At 38.6% G+C, this 22,500-nt stretch overlaps 1 protein-coding gene across 2 annotated transcripts in view; it reads left to right on the top strand.

Moving 5' to 3' along the window:
• Positions 1 to 22,046, top strand: part of NOVA1 (NOVA alternative splicing regulator 1) — a 173,392-nt gene extending 151,346 nt beyond the window's left edge. For both annotated transcript variants that reach the window (XM_054400193.1, XM_054400192.1), the window contains one exon: positions 21,042 to 22,046. In XM_054400193.1, coding sequence (XP_054256168.1) covers positions 21,042 to 22,046 — 1,005 coding nt within the window. The remainder of the gene's footprint in view (positions 1 to 21,041) is intronic.
• The last annotated feature ends 454 nt before the right edge of the window (positions 22,047 to 22,500 follow it).

Here is a 22,500-nt window from a genome sequence, read left to right as displayed (position 1 = left end):
CTCGAGAAAATTCAGGAGGAAATTTTCAAGTGAAGCTTTAAAAAAAATATATAAATTAAAAGGGACAAGCTAATTTTATTTTTTTTTTTCTGCTAAGAAAACAGCTTTTGGGTTGATTTTGTATTTCAAAAGAATTAGAATCAGTTAGCTGCCCATTTCATATTTCTCAGTGTAATGGAAGCATTATTATACCTTTTCTATTGAGATGGGCACATGTTTTAAATAAATCAATTTCTCCTGATGTTTTTGAACTCTGCCACCTTATTAGATTTGTTGTTCCTTGTCCTCCTTCTTTCCCCCTCAAGAAAATTCAGGAGGACATTTTCAAGTGAAGTTTGGAAAACAAAATGATAAATTAAAAAGGACAAACTAATATTTTTTTAATATATAATTTTCTGTTAAAAAAGCAGCTTTTAACAAGACATTGCATGGTCACCATTGTGCATTCATGAGGACTTTTGCCTATCACCACTTTTAATCCTTAGTTTTAAAAGTTGTTCAAGGAAGTGAATAAAATGAGAATGTTGGAAATGTACTAAGATGATTTAGCAAGCAGAAATGTTACTGTAGTATAAGTGATGAAGCATGCTTTTGATCCCATCAGTTTTAAGCTAGTGCTATTTCTGTGAAGATGCAGAGATTTGGGAGATAAGTTACCATTACCCTTACCTGTACACTTATGATTTGTTTGGGGTTTATTAACTTTAAAATATTTAGGAGTGAAGATGTAAAAAGGAAATGCTTTTTGGATAGATTTTGCTGCAGACTCACATGGATGTTTTATTCAGGCTGTTTAAGAGTTAAAAAACAAAACCAAAACCCAACAAACAAACCCTCTCACACTGTAAGTGAAGATCTTGTTCTTTCATTTAAGGATATTTGTAGATATGGTGTGTAGGTTTTGGCATTTGTCCATGTCCTTGTACTAAGAAAATGTCCTATCTGCTTATGAGAAAGGATCATTAAACCCATCAAAGTTGGAGAATGCAGATTCTCCTCTTTGTCAAAACATGGTAAAGGTCTTCCAGTGTCCTGTCCTGGTCTTTTTTAATTTTGTTACAACTGTTTAAAGCATACTTCTTGAAGGAAAACACAATGAAAATAGGTAGCAAGTTATCAAGTGCCAGATATTTCTCTATTCGAGTTCCATCCCATGTAAAACTAAAGTTGGCAGCACATAACTCTGAGGTCTAGCCAGGATTATCTTTGACTTGAAGTCCTTAATACTCAGATTTGGCAACATACTGTTGCATTCAGAACTAGTATTGGATGAAAAAGTCACTCATATTCTAAGATAGACATCAAGGAGTCACTCAGTGTGCTCTTTGCTGTTTGAACAACCCAGGGAAAACAGAATGTCAGAGCAATTTCCAGAGTGCAAATCTGGATGACTTTATTGCCTCTACTGTATCAGTCACACTAAGGTTAAGCTCTGAGTTTTCTACTATTTGGAATCTAAATTAGCAGCTCTTAGGAAGTTCAGAATTTACATGGTCAAGGGTGGTGGAGAATGCAGAAAGAAACAGAGGAGGTTTACTGCCACAGTGGGGCCAAACCTGTGCAACAGAGATTACAGAATCACAGAATGTTAGGGACTGGAAAGGACCTTGAAAGATTATCCAGTCCAATCCCCCTGCCAGAGCAGGATCACCTCTATCAGATCATACAGGAACTCATCCAGGTAGGTTTTAAATATATCCAGAGAGGGAGGCTCCACAACCCCCCTGGGCAGCCTCTTCCAGTGTTCCATGACCCTCACAGGGAAAAAAAAAATTCTCCTGTTTCCATGGAACTTCCTCTACCTCAACTTGCACCCATTGCCCCTTGTGCTGTCATTGGGCATCACCCAGCAAAGCCTGGCTCCAGCCTCTTGGCACTCACCCTTTGCATATTTATAAACACAAATGAGGTCATCTCTTACTCTCTTCCAAGCTAAAGAGCCCTCAGCTCCCTCGGTCTGTCCTCATAAGGAAGATGTTCCACTCCCTTAGTCATCTTTGTGGCTCTGTGCGGGACTCTCTCAAGCAGTTCCCTGAGGTCCTTCTTGAACTGAGGGGCCCAGAACTGGGCACAATATTCCAGATGCAGCCTCACCAGGGCAGAGTAGAGGGGGAGGAGAACCTCTCTCGACCTACTAACCACAGCCCTTCTAATCCACTCCAGGATGGCATTGGCCTTCTTGGAAGCAAGACCACATTGCTGGTTATAAGGTAAAACAAAAAGTAATACCACGCTTTTCTGGCATGTCAGAGGTAAGCTGTAAGAGGCATAGTTAGACCTAGCCCTGGAAAACCTTCCTTTGGGCATATGTTAGTTAATATTTAATTTGTGCCATCCGAAACATTCTCACTTTCACAAGCTGTTTGTAGGAATAGGGCAGCAACATACTGAGCATTCCTGCAGGCTTTGTGTTGGATGCATCATCTGCCTTTTTCATGCTTTGAGAATTCATTAGATGGTGAGAAAGCACAGATAGATGTATTTGCCTGTGGTGTTGTGCCTGTAGTTATTTTCACACTTGTTGGTTTTTTTTTTTTTGTTTGTTTTTTTTTGTTTTTTTTTTTAATTTTAGGTTGTTTCTTTTTTTCCTTTTTCTTGATTTTTGGTTGTGTGGGGGGTTTCGCCTGGTTTGGGGTTTTTTTGGTTGTTTGGTTTTGTTTTGGTTTTTTTGTTTGTTTGTTTGTTTTTTCTTTTTAATTTTGAAAATAAATTAGGCTCTCTAAAAGTAATAACAGCTTTGCAAATAGTTTATCAATGAGAGGATTATGACCACAGACTCTAATAAGCATCCTTAAACATGCCCAGGGTCTGAGTCCACTGCTCTGTTACCTCCTAGTGACCTACATTTGAGTTTTGCAGTTTTGTAACCTTAAAGACTATTTGTCTGAGGGTACAGAGTGACTGGTGGTCCTCTGTTTTCTCCTGCTTCTCAGGTGGGATCTCAGCAGATGAAGGTTGGAGATCAGATGCTTTCTGAACTCTTTTGTTTTGTTTTGTTTTCCTCATATTGTTCAGCATTAATAAATTTCTACTTGACTTGGAACCTGTGATTTGCATGGGATTTGAAAAGTATGATTCAAGTTTCTGTTTCTCTAAAGATTCTGCAAGTCTGGAGCTTGGCAGTTGTGTTGCAATATAAATTCTTCTTTCGTATTTCTGGTAACCTACTACATAGTCTCCACCCTTCTCAATTTTTTTTATGGTGGTGCTGTTCACTTAACCAATGCATAAATGCAGTAAGAATATTTTGATTCACTTTATTCTCTTAAGAGTGATTGTAATAATTGTGACAGTAAATTAACAGCTGCCCCCTACCCATGAGATATTGAAATGCAGTCTCCATGTAACCTCTTTTAAAGTGTTATTGGGTTATGAAAGAGGTGAAACTGTGATTAATGATGTTCTTTAGTAAGGAGTACTGAAGCCAAATGCAATTCCTGCAGATCTTCTGCAGACCTGTGTTCCTTTATAATTAAATGATGCAGGAAAAGACAAATCAAGTCAAAAGATAAGCAGATGTTTGCAAAATACCTATGCATCATATTTAAAAGATTTAGTAAAATAACTCAGTGAATATGGTCTAGAATCAGTATTACCACATTCAGTTTTGGAAGCAGAAGGAAATAACAGATTTTTGTTAAAGACATTTGACAGGTTGTGCTTCACCTGTACTTGAGCATTTGTGGAGCTGTTTCATATGAATTCCTGCCTAAATTATGGCAGGAGCAATCAGGTAATCAATGCTATATTTTGCATTAACACTTACAGTTAAAGCTGGCTGTGCAGAATGTGTACACCTACCCTAAGGCTTCTCTCTACTGCATGCAATTTCTAAGTAAATTGCAAGTGATGATAAGAGGAAATTACAACTTCAAGGTGAAAGTTGTGGTTTGAAATATGAATTTAAGAATTTAATGCATGTATTAGTAGTGGGAAGAATTGTCTGTATGTGTTATAATAGAAATGTTTTTTTCCAGGTGAAGATACCTTTCTGCTAGGTTTATTTTTGTTAAGGAGCTGCAAAATGCCTTACCTATAAATATTACTACTTAGTTATTTCATAACAAGAATAGAGCTCTCATAAATGTAATTATATTCCACAGCCTGTTCAATATTCAGCACTTGTTATTCAAACCAAAATAGAAGTACTTAAATATAATATGATAATGACAAGGAGTTAACTGAATCAAAAGGCTTGTGAAATGCACAATTTTTATTATACTGCTAATTGTCCTGCTAATATAGGCCTAGCTGAATTTTATTTTGGTGGTGAGAAAAATACCCCAATAAAAGTGAAAGAAAAGAGTATAACCTCCTGAGTTTGAATGTCAGAGGGCTCAGCAAAATTAGTGCTTTTTAATGTCACCAAGCATAATTTGCCATTTCAAAATGAATAAAGCATTTTATCTGAAACAGAACATTTTGGGGGTTTTTGCTGTTGAAAAAGCAGAATAAAACTGTTAGCAATAATATTGCAGAGTGCTAGTTATGAAAACTGTAGTTCAGATTGTGTGCAGTTTTAGGTAAACTTTCTGAGATTAGAACAATTCAGCATTAATTTCTTGAGTTCTGTCTAAACAAAGTTATTTGTTAAATAAAGAAGGACAAATGTATTATGATACCAAGTCTAGTTAGTAAACCTATTGATTTTCTCACCTTTATCTTATTTTGAGATAACTCTTCCTTTTTTTTTTTTAGGGTTTCTTTTTCATTTTTACTTTTGTATTTGTCAGTATTTTTTTCTCTCAACATAAACTGCAATGTATGGAATTTGAAGACTATGTGTAGAGTGTATGCAGAAGTTGAGAACAGGACAGGAGTAAGATGCAAATTTCTTTCAACTTCTCTTTTAACCAAAAGATTTAAATCCAGCTTAGGAGGATGTTGGCTCCAAATTGACTCTGGGAAAGATATTTTTCCTAGATGGTGCACGTGTAATATAGGTATAAAAGCACCTGGTGTGTAAGTGTAAATACAGCCCTATAGAAAAGTTGTGCCCCACAGCCTTAGTTTGCATAAGGAGTAGTTTTTTTTCCCTGTGAACATTTATATCAGCTGATCATCCAGCCAAAAAAAATATTAATAAGTGCATGTTGCCTGTGTTCAGGTATGACCTGTGCCTAGCTTTTATAATAATTCAATCTGAAGAGCTGCTTTTTGCTGCTTGTTTATAGGTAGTTTTCCTTAATGAGATTCGGTGCCCGTTGTATGAGAAATAACCCAGAGTGCAGAAAAGTTTGCAGTAAGGTTTGCAAATATGTGTTTTAATGACACATATACACAGTTTTCCTCACTGAGCTAAATTTAGTGTGATCTGAATCCAGAATCTGTGTGTTTAACAAGGAGGATATGTCTGTGCCCTTGATTGCCTTGTAATTGTAGCTTTGTTTGTGGTAAGCTAAGTTGACTTTGATAACTGGTCTGTGCTAGCAGCTGCCACAATTTCTGTTTATCCAAATGATTGCTGATTTCTGTCACTCTGAATTGCCTTGTCAGTGGGTTCTATTAGTGTTAGAGGGCTATGGAATCCTGTAGTAGCACTTACTAAGTTTGCAGATAGCCACCTACTACTGAAACTGCCTTTTTTTTTAATAAAAGTTTTTTGCTAAAACTATCTTTACACCCTAGAGAGGGCTAGTGAAATGTTTCCCCTGTCCTTTAATTGCTTTTGCATTTGAAAAAAATCTCAAGTGATATCTATGAGACAGAGGAGTAGTTTTTGCTATACAAAACCACTTAAGAGTTGAGCAGCAGACAGTACAGAAAGGATCAATCCTCTGCTGCTGAGCAGCATTTGCAAAGCCAAGGTTGCAAAGGAGCCATAGCCCTTAGTACCATTAATCTAGGTAGTGCACCCAGACAGAGAAGGTGTATTTTACATCAGTCAGATTTCTTGGGTTTCTCCATTCTTGCAATGAAAAGCTGCATGAAGCTATACAGAACAATCTGTAGGTGGGAACATGCACTTTTTGTCACTGACCCGAGGCTGCTAAAAGGATTTTAATTCACGTATGTCTTCCCTTCCTTCTGTTGCTAAGAAGAATGGAGAAAGAATAATTACCCCAGGATTGAAATAAGGTAGAAGGAGATGTGAGGACTTGCTATTATTTTATTTTATGACCGTGAAAACTCAAAGATGTTCCTGTAGATGCAGTGCATTCATCTTCCATCCTCTTTCTTGGTTGTTGTTTGCCATGTTCGTTACAGTTTGAAACAGAGCAAGTAATTTATCATTCCACCATGTTTACTTTATGCATGGTGGTTGATGATGTTCTGAGCATCATTTTGCTTTACAGTTTGGTGATCTGTGAGTAAAGAGCATGTGCCAAAGTGTGCCGAGTGACCCTTAAAAATGCCCTCTTCTTATCTCTCTCTCTATGTCACTAAATAGAGAATGGAAAAGATACCTCTCAATTCAAAGATGTATTATTTCAATACCTTTAATAGTTTGAAAAGCTGAAATTTGGTTTCAAGGAGAGGTTGGAGAATCTCTTGAAGTAATTCTGTCAAAGAGTGAGGGTTTTATTCTGTGGTCTTGTAATGTGAAAAGCTTTATCTGGGGGGTGTATAAGCACACTCATGTATGATGTGATGGTAGCTGTGAGATTCTAAGACACGAGGGGAACAAGGGATGGCTCCATCCACTGTGTCTGTGGAAATCTCATGTCTTCCACATGCACTCATTTGCTTTTGGCTTTTCTTACTGTTTTTAGAATCAGCTGAATTGCAAACAAATGGTACAAAGGGAGGCTGCTGAATAAGTAGCTTCTGGACTCTCTGGCTGAGCTGGAGCTGTTGGCTAGATACCAAATGCAACAGGACTATTTCTCCTTAAAATTAATCAAGCATTATGGGGTTACATAGAGAAATGTGTAGGTACAGCAGAATATATATTCAGGTGCTTTTGTATTCATATATTTACATTTCTCTAAGGTTTTATATCAAATCCTCTGTCGTTGGGAACAAGAAGGACTTTCCTTTTCTTGTTTTTCTTTTTCTTTGTTTTATTTAATTGTGTGTCTGGCTAGATATTTGATTTTTTTTTTTTTTTAGAATCTTCCTCCTTTAAAAACTGTTTAGCTCTACCCACTTTTTATATGTTTGTATGTGAAGGAAGACTGATGCTTACTAAATCAAATAAATAACACATTTTCTTGCTCCTTGGACAACATTTTGTCCTTACAGCTTAGAGCCTAGACCTGACAAGGTACCTTCCACTCTTCTTTTTTTTTTTTTTCATGTTAGACTAGTTTATATAATGGACTTTGATAGAAGGAGTAATTACATCCCTGATCAGTGATTCACAAATTCTTCATTACAAGATTGTTAAGGAGATAACAAGAAAAAGGACATGAGCATGCAGCTGTAATTTAAAATTGGCAAGAAGAATCCTCACCAGGAGTTTCTTAAATGAGTGCTTGAATTTAGGATTTTTTTTTTTTTTAAATCCTATAAATACATAGTTTTGGTAACCCATAAATACATAGTTTTGGTACTGTGCTTGCTGAACAATCAAGCATGCTTTTTGGATTGAGGTGCTTCTAGCAGTCTAAGTATGATTTTGTAATTTTTTTTTAAATTATGGTTCATTCCTTGTTTCATAGAAAATAATCATTCTAGAATCCTGAGAAGTCCTGAAAAGCTTATTTTGCTGTTACTTCTTGCCTGCCTTAGGTTCAGGTCTTTTGAAAGAAATGTGCTGCTTAATTGAAAAATGCAGATCTAGGTGTCAAACACAATACCAACAGTCGATTTCTATGCCAGTATCACAGCATCACAGTATATCAGAGGTTGGAAGGGACCTCCAGAGATCATCAGGTCCAACCCCCCTGCTAGAGCAGCATCACTTAGGGTAGTCTGCACAGGAATGCATCCAGGTGGGGTTGGAAAGTCTCCAGAGAAGGAGACTCCACAACCCCCCTGGGCAGCCTGTTCCAGGGCTCTGTCACCCTCACTCTAAACAAGTTTCTCCTCATGTTGAGCTGAAATCTTCTCTGTTCAAGTCTGAACCCATTGTTCCTTGGCTTATCACTGTGAACCATCCAAAAGAGCCTGGCCCCCTCCACTTGACACCCACCCCTCAGATATTGATAGACATTGATCAGATCCCCTCTCAGTCTTCTCTTCTCCACACTAAACAGCCCCAGGGCTCTCAGTCTCTCTTCACAGGGGAGATGCTCAAGTCCCCTAAGCATCCTCCTGGCTCTCCCTTGGATTCTCTCCAGCAGGTCTCTGTCTCTTTTAGGAGTGTATGAAACTCAGCTGTTTCTAAAGAAAAAAAAATGTAAATCTAATGTGGTGTCTAGTAACAGACATAATGAGATTGAGGTGGATCAGGAATAACCCTGACTGGCTGAACCATACCTTTGCCACAAGCTTATCCAGCAGTGGTGGTGTGGCATACTGCAGCTGGAGTATAGTTGCTGGTACCTCTAATCTGTTTTCCCACTAATTATCCTCCTCCTTTTTCTCCATCTATCCCACCTCAGGCTGTTTTGTTGCTTTTTTTTTAATCACATAGACTATCTTCCTAGTACATGGAGATCCATTAACTTTAAGAAGTTAATATCAAAAGAGTCTTGCTTAGCAAATTCCTGAAAGTGTCCTCTCTCTCAAGGAAATACTTGCTGTGATCAGCTAAAAGTCCAGTTGATGGAATTCTTCAGTGTGGTATGATGAGCTGGAGTGATTAAAATCTCAATGTTTACTGTCAGCCATCAGTCAAAACCAAAGTGTCTTTAGCAGAATTTATCACCATTTCTACCACAGAACATTACTAAAACCCTTTTAGGCAGCAACCATTAGTTCATGTTGAAGGGTGGTTTGTGTTGCAATACTTTTGAAATAGAAATTTGCTGGGTTTATGGTTATTTATGTGCTGTTCTGATGTTTTGTGGGTTTTTTTGGCATTGTTTCTTTACTATCTTTTATATTCTTGGATTCTGCCTTGTCTCTCAGTTCAGTATAACAAGGTGTTTCAGATTCTAGGTGAAAGCTAGTTGCACTTTCTTTCCATCCTTCTTGCAATCTCTATTGTATTTTTGATTCCCACCTTCAGTTTTCAAGCTATCAGAATCTAATAGCTGTGCTTAGCAAAATTGGAGGATATTTGTGGGTATAGAGACATTAAAATATGAAAATTCATGTTGTCTTTTAAGAAAGAGAAATAAAACAACTGTTTTAAGAACTTTACCCTCTTCCTCTGGAAAGTAGAAACCTGTGGAGACAAATAACCATAAATTTCCTGTTCCTATTTCCTATCATCAAACTCTTTCTCTTTTGGCCTCCCACAAAGAGATCTCAAAGAGCCTTGAGCAAGAATGAAAGTGATTTTTGTAATGGTCTTTACAAATCCTCCTTTCCATACCATACAACTGAAATGGTTCTGCTGGATCACCTTATTTCCACAGCTCTGTAAAGAGAGGCCTCCTGCAGGTGATACAGCATTGAGAACTGAAGTTTTACTCTGAATTACCACATGAATGCTTAATAAATGTCACACACATCTTGCAGAAATCAACTGTGGCAAAGATGAGATAATTTGAAAACAAATCAGGAGTGCCATCATTCTTTTCTCCTATCAGTTCTGTAGATAGATAGATTCATTTATAATGTAGTTTTCAGAGACTGATTCTGAGCATTCCTACCTGGAATGCTGAAAGGTGATTTTGATTTTAAATTTGGATTTAAATTCTGAATTCATTTGGATTAAGTTTATATGCTGTCAAAATAACTCTCTAATCTGGCCAGCAATTTCAGATGATGAATTATCTCAGTGCATTTCTAGTATCCCCTTTTAAGCTTTTCCATGTATTCAAGTTCAGGTCAGCTTCAATGAAAAGTATAATTGACACAGCAAGAGCAAATCCTTTTGCATATTCTGTTGTCTGTCCTTCCATCCGAATTTACCTGTGACATAACAGCACCATAGAACTGTCTGCAATGATTTGTTTGAGAAGCACATCATTGTCTATTTTAGCCACGTTTATCAAAGTTTATACAGAAAACTGGGCACTGTTGAGTAGTTGTGAGGCTCTGTGATTTTAACTTTGTATATGAACCTAGAAAATGCCTACTGTAGTCAAAGACATCCTCTTGGATGTCTCTTAGGCTTCTCTTGGATTTGCAGGTCCACAGCCAATACAAAAAGAAATTGGAACTCTCAGTCTCCTTTGAGTCAGTGGAGATTGTGTTGCTAAGTGTCTGTGATCACAGACTGTCCAAGATTTGCTATTAATCTCTTCTCATCTCCTTTATGTTTCAGCCATGGAATTTCCCTAATAATTGCTTTCATTAAGTATAAGATTTTTAGCTAAAATACAATGTGTCATTCAGGCCAATCTGCTCCTGGGGAGTGCAGGGAAAGCTAATGGATGGAGTCTTTGAAGGATTCTCTTGAGAAGTACAGAAGTATCCTAGTCACTGATGTACTTATCTTTTGTCTGAAGACTTTTCAGGACAGCAATCAGTGCAATGCTTCTTTGAACAACGAGTTAGCAGCCACGAGGAGCCAGAGTAAGATCTATAGTTTTGGTTACTGGTTAAGCAGAAAAATAGGGATACATCAGCTTTGCCCCAACTTTAGTTCAAGAAAATCAATTCACTTTGGAATCTGGAATGGGTGTGCTGAATTTGTACGTTAGATTCTAACTCCAAACAATGGGAGTTGTCTTGAGTCTTATTAAAATAATGTACATTACCTATGTTTTGTGGGAGGTTGTTTTGTGTTGAGAAGTGACTTTTCAGCAGTAATCAGAGTCATAGAATGGCTTAGGTTGGAAGGGGCGTCTACTTCAACCTCTCCACCATGGGCAGGGACACCTCTCAACTAGACTCAGCTGCTAAAGGCCTCATCCAGCCTGGCCTGGAACACCCCCAGGAAGGAGACATCTACAGCCAATTTGGACATCCAATTCGAGAGTCCCACAACCCTTGTAGTGAAGAACTTCTTCCTAAGATCCAGTCTAAACCTACTCTCCCTTAGCTTAAAACCCTTCCCCCTTGTCCTATTGCTAGACACCCTTATGAACAGTCCCTCTGCAGCCTTCCTGTAGGATCCCTTCAGGTACTGGAAGGCAGCTATAAGGTCCTCTCAGAGTCTTCTCTTTAGGCTGAACAACCCCAGCTCCCTCAGCCTATCCTCATAGCAGAGGGGTTCCAGCCCTTTGCTCTCCTTTGGGCTCACTGCAACAGCTCTGTGTCCTTCTTGTGATGGGGACAAAGCAGAACTGGACATGGTATTTGAGGTGGGGTCTCACAAGGGGAAGAATCCCCTCTCTTGACTGGCCACACTCCTCTTGATGCAGCCCAGGATGTGATTTGCCTTCTGGGGCTGCATGAAGACAATACATCATAACCATATGGTGTCCTTCAGTCAGAAGCATCTCACATCCCTCTACTCAATAGTACTACAGTCAGGGTATTATGAAGCTCATCCTTGACTCCTGTAGAATGTTGGCAGGTATTCACAGAACACCAAGCAACCAATTAGATGAGAAAAAGAAAAAAGAGAGATTTTAGACAGAGGGAGGGAGAACTAGTGTGAATTTAACTAGAGAATGGGATTAATATTCTACTGTTACTGAGAGTGTCATTCAGACTTTACTGGCCAAAGCAGTTAGCATTCCTCCTTTCTCTCTCCTTATAAAAGATATTTCATTTGACCAACAATGCAGTCAATACAGATGTCTAATATTTTTGTCTATGCTGCACACACTGCAAATGGGTGGAAATCTATGATTTTTTTTTCTCTTGTGTAATTCACTATGTAACCAGCTCATTCTTTCTTTTATTAATTATAAAAAACCCCAACGACCCAATACTCCAAAGTATAAATGAATCTACCCAAAATACATTGCACTGCTCTGCAAGTGTAATTTGAAGGTCATGAAACGTTCATGCATAAAGTATGGAATGCTTCTTTTATGCTATACACAAAAGGCAAAAAAAAAACAAAAAAGAGAAAAGTTAAGTTTCTTCTTTATCTTATTAAAACTATGTATCATAGAGAATTCATGGAAAATTTGGTTGATTCCACTCCCACACTTTTCATACAGAATCACGGAGTGTGAGGGGCTGGAAGGGACCTTGAAAGCTCATCCAGTCCAACCTCCTGCCAGAGCAGGATCACCTCGAGCAGATCACACAGGAACTCATCCAGGCAGGTTTTGAATATCTTCAGAGAGGGAGACTCCACAACCCCCCTGGGCAGCCTGTTCCAGTGTTCTGCCACCCTCACAGTGAAAAAAAAAAAAAGTTCCTCCTGTTCCCATGGAACTTCCTCTGCCTCAACTTCCGCCCATTGCACCTTATCCTGTCATTGGCATTCACCAAGCAGAGCCTGGCTCCATCCTCTTGGCACTCACCCTTTACATATTCATAAACATATATCTTACATGCCAGCCCCCTCCCTTTTCTTGTTCAAAGAACCATGCACTGACTACTTAATCACCTCCTCTCCAAGCTAAAGAGCCCCAACTCCCTCAGTTTCTCCTCATAAAGAAGATGTTGCACTCCCTTCTCTCTTTTGAATCATGTCTTCATGAAGGATACTCATGAAACTACTTAGAGACTTTTGTGTGTGTGTGTGTGTGTGTAAATTTTTAATACTTTGTTCAGAAGTAGATAATCTCTGTAACAAAAACAATTTTTTTCTCTCTCCATACACAACTTACCTGTTTCTGAGAGGAAAAATCTATTCTGCTTAAGAGTTAGTGCCTACACATGCAGTAGTGGCAGAATGGCAACGAAAGCAGGGAATAGAGATATTTTTGTGTGTGTGTGTGTGTATATTTAAATGTGATTTGCTAATTCCTTGCTCTGAGAAGTTTGCATTACAAATTACACCTTTAGTTAAAAGCAAGGGGGGAAAAGAGAATTCTTGTGGTCCACACTTAAAAGTGGGCAGAAAAATAATTAGGTAGGAACTAAAAGAAGTGGGAGGTACTTTTTTTAGTCTCCCAGAGAGCCAAGGTTTAATATAAAATACGAGTTGAAAAATGGTCTAGATTTAAGTCAAAGCAGCAAGCTATGCAAAGTCCCTTACATGTTCTTTCCTCTAGTAAATCTATCTCCATCCTTGGTTCCAAAGTTTTAAGGCATGTGTTTGCAAATAGCAATTATTCCCTGAAATTAGGTGTCTATTGCATGATTGGGTTTTAGGACTAAAATGAAACAATGTCCTTGAGAAAGGTGGCTTCAGCTAAGGGGATGCCTGAGAACTGGAACAAAATAAACACTTGTGATAAACACAAGAGTGGGAACTGGCTGAAACTGCTGCTGCATTATACTGGCAGATGCAAATCAATGCTTTAGAATGTCTGTTTGCAATGTCAGTTTATCATATTTCATAGAGTCACAGAATGGTCTGGGTTGGAAAGGACCTCTAAAGGTCATCTAGTCCAAACCCCCTCTGCAGTCAGCAGGGGCATCCTCAACTGGATCAGGTTACCCAGAGCTCTGTTGAACCTCACATTGAATATCTCCAGAGATGAAGATGGATTTGTAATAGCCTAGTATGATTTTTAACTTGAGAAAGACCTCTAACTTTCAATTGTTTTTTATGTTATTCCAATGGATTGATTTAACTTCGAATTGACTTGAAAGAAACAGCAGTGATGAGGGCAGAAATACCACAGAGAAGCATCATAGAGACATAGCAAAATGACATTTATCTGGAAATAATTGCAGGTGAAATATATGAAGGAAGTGCTACAATTATGCGTACTGCTTGTGATGAGAAGAAAATCTCAGGCACACAAACGTGACCAGGAAAAGAAAGATGAGCATTATATTGGGGAGCAAAGTAGTAGGTTGTCTCTTCCTCTAACTCAGTTTTCTTTCTTCACAGAATATTTCAGTTCTAGATACCTTTTTATAGAAGAGAATTTGGATTTTATAGAATCACAGAATTGTTAGGGTTGGAAGGGACCTCAAGGATCAGCCAGTTCCAACCCCCCTGCCATGGGCAGGGACACCTCACACCACAGCAGGTTGCTCAGAGCCACATCCAGCCTGGCCTTAAAGACCTCCAGGGATGAGGCTTCCACCACCTCCCTGGGCAACCTGTTCCAGTGTCTCACCACCCTCATGGGGAAGAATTTCTTCCTAAATTTTAATGGACTCTACAGATTTAAAACATAATAATGGAAGGTGAGAACTTAACTTATGGTCTAGGTTTCTTTACATTATGATCTAGCTAAATTTACAAGACAGTGCTTTTTAAAATGGTTCTCTGCTTTTTTTTTCCACTTATTTTCTTATCAAAGAGACTTACTTTTTATCAAACAGGCCATTATTTTTTATTTTTTAATCATTTATTTTATTATTGCTTATTTTTTTGTCCAACAGACCATTAAAAATGTCTCTATTCTTTCTAAGTACTTTCTCCCTGTAAAGAAAACATGCACTCTTGGCCAAAACAAACAGGAATTTAGTCAGTGCATGACAAATCTGAAAAAGGAAGTTCATTTTTCACCCTATCTACATATGGAACCCAACCCAGAGCTGCTGAAATTCTGCTAACTTCCTTGAGGGATACATTCTGGGCAGTCAGTAGAGATCTGCTGTGTGAAGCTGGTGTCTGAGACTGAGTCTGACAAGAGCAAACACCTGTGCAGACCAGCCTGGTATTTATGTCTGCTGCACACAGAGGATGACTCATGACTATTTGGTAGCATGTCCTGCCTTGAACTTGCAGTTGGCATTGGGTATGTAGCCAGGGACTTTTTGGGGAGTTGCCTGAGGTGATGGAGCATGGCTGTAAATTCTAAGTGCATGCAGGCATCTTCTTGCCTGTGATGTGCTTTAGTTGTTTTTCTGCTTGATCCCAGTAGACTTCTGTCACATCTTCTGTTGGTCCTCATCCTGACTGTTCTCTCAGATTTTCACCATGCCACACTTGGAGTCCTGTGTCCAGTTCTGGGCCCCTCCATTCAAGAAAGATGTTGAGATGCTGGAAGGTGTCCAGAGAAGGGCAACAAAGCTGGTGAGAGGTCTGGAGTACAGCCCTGTGAGGAGAGGCTGAGGGAGCTGGGGGTGTTCAGCCTGGAGAAGAGGAGGCTCAGGGGAGACCTCATTGCTGTCTACAACTACCTGAAGGGAGGCTGTTCTCAGGTGGGGGTTGGGCTCTTATCCCAGGCAACCAGCACCAGAACAAGAGGACACAGTCTCAAGCTGTACAGGGGGAAGTTTAGGCTTGATCTTAGAAAGAAGCTCTTCCCAGAAAGAGAAATTGGCCATTGGAATGGGCTGCCCAGGGAGGTGGTGGGGTCGGCATCCCTGGAGGTGTTTAAGAAAAGATTGAGTAAGGCACTTAGTGCCATGGTCTGGTTGATTAGTTAGAGTTGGGTGATAGGTTGGACTTGATGACCTTGGAAGTCTCTTCCAACCTGGCTGATTCTGTGATTCTGTGAATTACTCTCATCAATAGAAGCCTGCTGTAGCAGTGTGTTTAGCCTGCCCCACAAAGAAAGAATAAATGATTCTGCTTCTGTTTTGAGTGCTTTCTACTAGAACTTGTGCTTTTAGAATAGCCTCTCATCAACTCCAAGCCTGTAGTCAAAAGAGCACCTAAATAGAATGAAACTTTCATAGGTAGAGAATCCAAAACCCTGATGAAGTATTGAAGAGTTTGAAGTAATTGATGAGCAATGAAGACAGAAAAAGAGATAAAATGGAAAATAGTGATTTAAATACAGTGATTTGCTTTGAGAGATCAAAATGTAGAATTGTGCCAGATTAGGACAGATTTGTTAATTAGATGAAACCTTTTTGTAAAGGTGTTTCACTGTGAAGAGAAAATGACATTACGTGAGTAGTTGAAAAATTTAATAGAAGGAAAAAAGAACTATTATGGAAGAGTCATAGCGTGAATTATAATGAAACTTGTGAAAATAAAAGAGGAAAAAGGAGGCTGAATAACAGGTGAAAAATCCCCTTGGATCATTGCTCTCTGTGCAATCTCTTCAGAAATAATTCTGTGTGGTGGATTAACCAGAGGATGGTGCAATCAAATGCCTTTACTGTCAAATTTTGGGGGTTGTTTTTGTTTTTCCAGGTTTTAATGCTATTTTGTACAATCAGTAAGATGGTTTGGGGGTAAAGTAGTGCAGGAGTATGTCTCACTGCCATGTGAAACATTAAACTCAAAGCCCCTTTTATTTGTTTTTGGCCTCCTTACATGCAATTACTCTAATTGTCATAACAGCCATATCAAGTGCGAGTTCTTGCTATCTAGCCAGTCTGCCTGCATTTCATCCTCACACTGCTTTTGCCAAGTAAATTGTATTAGCTGGATGGCACATAAGGGACTGGTTTCTGATTGTTATCCCCTGACCTCCAAAGGCTGTGAGAATGGAGAATGCAACCAGAGTATATTTCATCAGAGGGAAGGGAAAGGAAATAGGGAATAGAAAAAGGAAAGGATTGAAAACCTTGCTGTAGGTAACCAGAGGTGTTTACACAAGAAGGGTTGGTTGGTTGGTTGGTTGGTTGTGGAGGCAGGATGTGAGGTGTTAATGGGGGTAGCAGTGCAGATTTGGTCATCATTCTGCCTCCCATGAAGATATTTTGCATGTGTTGAGAGATGCTGGTAGCTGCTCAGAGCAGATAATCTCCTTGCAGAGTAAGGGAGGGGATGAGAAGTGGCACAGCATAATCACTGAACATCTGGCGCTCCACAGTAGATGCTGTTCAGCTCCCAGAACAGAACCAGGACTTCAGTAAATCAGAAGACATTTTAGACAGTGCTGATGAGGTAGGCTGTGGTGGTCATGCAGGTGAGCTGTCAAAAGGGTTAAGGAATTACTTGATACAGAGTTGAGGAGTCTAGTGTTTTACAGCATGCAAGGGTGAATATGAGCCACTAATGCCAGGTTAAAGTGATGTGAATTGTGTGCTCTGGACACAGTGGTTGAGAACCTTCAAGTGCTGAGCATCCTCCTCTGAAGCACAGAGTTTCATCAAATCTCTGCCAACTTCATTGGCAACCAAGGGCAACAAACTTCTCTGTGGTCTGAGCCCTTCAGTTTCTTGGACTGCTGCACTTTGGGCAAGGCTTTTAAAGACATAATAATGTGTTAGGGAAAACAGAGACAGTGGAATTGCTTGCTTTCTTTTATTTTTGTTTCAGTTTGATTCCTTTTCAGGGGAGAAGTATTGTACTCACTGAGCCTGATTTTGAACTTGCTTCTGCTAATGCAAATAGGATGAGAGTGATGCCTGTGGAAATAATTACTTTACTTTGTGAGTAAGCAAATGTCAGGATTGCAATCCTTATTTTTTGATAAAATCTATTTGGCATTGAAGAAAGGTTGAGTTCCTTCCAACTTTTTCTTTCTTAGTATAGCATTTGATAAAAAAAAATATATATTGCATATGTATTTTAAGCTTTTGTTCATAATTGCTTTAGATGCTCCCTCTCTGCAGCATGAATTTCAATATATCCAGGAGCATATACACAGACCTGGAAACCCAACCTTCCTGCATAGCCAAAGGTATCTTTATTGGATAGCTCAGGGCACTTATTTTGAGTAGCAGTTAGGTTTTTCAAGTCAGCATCCAAAGCACTTTCTGAACTTATCTGTAAGAGGGAAGTGAAAGCACTGTACAGTTTCCCTGAGAGGCAGGGATTTCAGTACTTTAAAAAAAATGGTGGTGGTACAGGTAAAAAAAAAAATAATTACTCTTTGCTTTTTTTTTTTTTTTTTGTGCAACTGGGGTTGAGATCAAGGGGTTTTGTCATACCATTTTATATCATTTCAATTGATGAGCTTAAGGATTTTAGGCATCAACAGAAAATAAATACATTTTTTATATTTGCAATGTTTATTTGCAGTGTAGGTCTGCAATGTTCCTATTGGCACCTAAAGGGCTGTGGCCTGATATGTTAGATATTGCATTGCCCTAAAGAGTGGATATTCCAATCAGGTGAATGAAGAAGAGTTAACAAAATGGTAGCAAGATTAATATAACCTAAATAAACAAACAAACCAACAAAAAAACCCTAGAGATGTTTGGTTTTTTTTTTTTAATTCATTATCTCAATATTTAAATAACATTTTCCATCAGTTGTCACAAATAAAAGGCTGCTACAATTGGATGTCCCAAAATACTGCAAATGTTGCCATTCCTTCCAGGAAGAGCAGGACTTCTACTTAGGTTTCAAACAAAAAGCACTGAAATGTATTTCTGTTCTGTTAAGAGTGAATGTTGATTGGAATGTGATAATTGCTGTGGCACCTTGGTATGAAACAGACTGTGCATATTGTCTAATGTCTTCATACATCTGTATTTTTAAATATATATCTTACATGCCAGCCCCCTCCACTGGCAGGGGTTGTGTTCAAAATTGTCCATTAAATGCACAATCTAATGTTTCTACAAAGAAAAAAAAAAAGTTTTGTAGGAAAGGGTATTTTTGTTTACCCCAGAAGCAGACAAACATAGAACATATTAGCACAGCAAATCCAAGATTCCTTTTCTGACCTGCAGCATAATTTGTTCTTCTTATGGCTGAGTACCAAAACCATTTCTGGACAAGGTGGGAATTCGGGTGGGTGTGGAGGAGGAGATAATTTTTTCTCTTTCCTGGGACTAGAAGAAGGTTTTGTTAAACAACCAGAGCTGTTAACAGGGAACCAAATGAACTTTTGTGATGCAAAGTGAGAAAAGAGTAGTTTCTAACTCAGAAAATCTTTCTCCTTGCATACAGAGCATTTCCTTCTTGATTTTGTGAATGAATGAAACCATTCTTTTATTTTACTATGCCAAACCTTTAAATGAATTCTAGCCCCATTACAGTAACCTGGATTTTCAGAGGTTGCATGTGTAGCTATGTTATGTGCTGCCTTAAAAAGAAATATTCTACTCAGTTCTGCAATCACATGGGAGTGCCTTTTGTACCTTCTTAGGTTATTCTCTTACACTTCTCTGCCTAACTTGATCAGAATTGTGCACGTTGGTTATGAAACCAGACAGGGTCTGGCAAATCACAGTCATCAAAATATCCCAAAGAAGCTGGTAGCAGGTTTTAAATCAGTGGAGTCAGGTAGTTGTTTTCTACAGTATGTGACATGAAAGCTGGGACAGGCAATAAAAGATTTGCAGTTTTATTGAGTCTTCCTGGGTGACTTTGGTTTTTTTTTAATAACACTTTGCATTTTTGGCCTGATAATTTACAGAAAAAAAAAAAAAAAGAAAAACCCAAACAAGCAAACAAGAAACTGACTAAGCAAACAAAACCCTTGCATATTTATATTTAACAAAAATCTGAACATTCCTTGTAGTTAGCCCATTTGGTACCTAGTTCCAAATACCAACACTTAAAAGAGTGCTTTTCTTCTTTTTTCTGATAGAACCAAACAAACAACAAAAAAAGGGTGCCTCAAAATCATCAAATACTTTCAACTACATTTGTGGTAAAACTTTGTTGTTTGTTTGTTTGGGGTTTGTTTTTTTTCCCCACCCTGTAGTTTTATGTTACCTTCAAAATAAGACAGCAGTTAACAATTACTCATTTATTCCATAGAAGATCTTTTGTTTTCGTGTCCATGAGTGGCAATGATATTCTAAAGAAACTGAAAGTTCTGTGTTTGCTGTAAAACAATTCAGTGCACAATGCAAAATGGTGTTTTGAATGACACAAGTGTGGTACCACTTTTAATGTCCATGTTGTGGAAGTGAAAAAAAAAAAAAAAAAAGAAAAAAGGATTTTCTCAAATGTATGCTGGCTTGTCAAAGAATTTATTTTGATGCTATCCTAACTGAAAATGTCTAAAATGGGTAAGACTAGAAAAAGCTTATTTATAAGGCATCCATTTATATTCATGATTAGCTTGACATTATAATAAGCTTGACTTCATAATGAAGCAGTAAAATGAAAATGTGGCTAATAAAACTTTAATTGTGTTTTGTATTGACTTGTTGCTGAGATTTTAGATGGCATTGTGGTGCAAGGATAGACAAAAGTGCTCCCCCTGCCTGTTTGATGCACAAAATCTGAATGAATGGATATCAGTAGGCTACTAAGAATGGGGTGATTTTTTTTTTTTAGGTAGGATAAAACATCATATTAGTTCAATATCATTAAAGAGCACATTAAATCTTTGAGACACATCTGTAAATTGTGTATTGGAAACATAAACTATGAAAAATAGGTATAAATACTGAGGTTTTATCTTGGGAGTCATTCTTCACTCATAGCAATAAGTCAATAAGGAATACATTTGTTGATGTTAATGATACTGTATCAGCTTGAAACTCGTTTAAAGGGGAGGAAAGATGGGCTTGGTAGGAAAATACCCCTTATTTGAAGATACTGAGATAAACATTTTAAGATGCAAAAAACACTGTATTTTATTCTTTCACAATCTTCAGCATTTAGCTGCTCTCTCCTGCTGCACTTCATTTCCATAGGCTGGCTAATAACACACTGTAGCACTTAATGAACTTCTCTATACTGATGCCCGTGACAGGTTGAACAATCAAGATCATGTCCTGTTCAAGAGCAATGATTTCATCTGTCCATGCTATGCCATATCTGCTTTAGCCCAGTGGTTTAAAAAAAAAACAAAAACAAAAACAAAAAACAACATTTTTCCTGTAGATATTTTAAGGGAAGGTAAAGAATTTCAGACACATTCTGTCTATGTTGCTTTGCTGCAGTAGCCTGGAAAGCACTCACTTGTCTAAGACAAATCTTTCCATGCAAGCATAATACCTGCCTTTGCTTAATCTTTTGGTCTAGAGTTTACTGTGTTGAAAGCAGTATAATCCATGGGAGAATGCTGAATATGATTTTATTAGTTATTTTATTCTTTAACTCGTTGTGTTGTGCCTTTGAAACAGATGCAGAGCATTAAAAAAAAAACCAAAACGTGATGAGCTGTATTTATTTTTAATATTTTTTTTTAACCTTTTCTTTTAAAAACATGGTAACTAACTTGCTTCACTCTTTTCCTTCCTTTTATAGGGAAGCAAAATATTGTAGTGTTTATGCACAAAGCAGAAGTATTATTTATATATATTTTTTTTAATTACAGGTAAAGATTATAGTTCCCAACAGCACAGCAGGTCTGATAATAGGGAAGGGAGGTGCTACAGTGAAGGCTATAATGGAACAGTCAGGGGCTTGGGTGCAGCTTTCCCAGAAACCTGATGGGATCAACTTGCAAGAGAGGGTTGTCACTGTGAGTGGAGAACCTGAACAAAACCGAAAAGCTGTTGAACTTATCATCCAGAAGATACAAGAGGATCCACAGAGTGGCAGCTGTCTCAATATCAGTTATGCCAATGTCACAGGTCCAGTGGCCAATTCCAATCCAACCGGATCTCCTTATGCAAACACTGCTGAAGTGTTACCAACTGCTGCAGCTGCTGCAGGGCTATTAGGACATGCTAACCTTGCTGGAGTGGCAGCCTTTCCAGCAGTTTTATCTGGCTTTACAGGCAATGACCTGGTGGCCATCACCTCTGCACTTAATACATTAGCCAGCTATGGATATAATCTCAATACACTAGGTTTAGGCCTAAGTCAGGCAGCAGCTACAGGGGCTTTGGCTGCAGCAGCTGCCAGTGCCAATCCAGCAGCAGCAGCAGCCAATTTGTTGGCCACCTATGCGAGTGAAGCCTCAGCCAGTGGCAGCACTGCTGGTGGTACGGCGGGGACATTTGCATTAGGTAGCCTGGCTGCTGCTACTGCTGCAACCAATGGATATTTTGGAGCTGCTTCTCCCCTAGCTGCCAGTGCCATCCTAGGAACAGAGAAGTCCACAGATGGATCAAAAGATGTAGTTGAAATAGCCGTGCCAGAAAACTTAGTTGGTGCAATACTCGGAAAAGGAGGGAAAACACTAGTTGAATACCAGGAGTTGACTGGTGCAAGGATACAGATCTCTAAAAAGGGAGAATTCGTACCTGGCACAAGAAATCGCAAGGTAACCATTACTGGAACACCAGCTGCAACCCAGGCCGCACAGTATTTAATTACACAACGGATCACATACGAGCAAGGAGTCCGGGCTGCCAATCCACAGAAAGTGGGTTGAGAGCCCCCCCCGCCCCCCCTCCCCCGCTAAACACGAGATTGTTTTAACCCCTCCTTACCCTATTTTCAAGAAGGATGTACTGTACTTTGCAGAAGTGAAGTTTTTCTGTTATTAATATATAATTATGCAAATGAATGCGACTATGTTGACAATGTGTATATGTAAATATAATGTGTTTTACCAGATGTTTCATAGAGAGAATTTTTTCTTGATCTGTTTTGTTCTCTATACTTTGCTTGTGTATATTTGTCAGAGGTGTTTCTAGTGTAAGATTTAAGCCTGCCATTTTACCAGCATTATTGTAGTTTAATGATTGAATGTAGACAGGGATATGCGTATAGTTTTCAGTATTAGTTCTAGATAACACTAAATTAACTACTGTTAGGTTGGGTATGGTGGGGTCAGTGACCTAAAACGGAGTGAGGCCAAAGCACTGTCATGTCAGTCTTACTTC

This window comes from Indicator indicator, chromosome 4, assembly GCF_027791375.1.
Source record: "Indicator indicator isolate 239-I01 chromosome 4, UM_Iind_1.1, whole genome shotgun sequence".
NCBI lineage: Eukaryota > Metazoa > Chordata > Aves > Piciformes > Indicatoridae > Indicator > Indicator indicator.
Note: the sequence above shows the minus strand (reverse complement) of the source record. Positions and strands in the feature narration are given on the sequence as shown.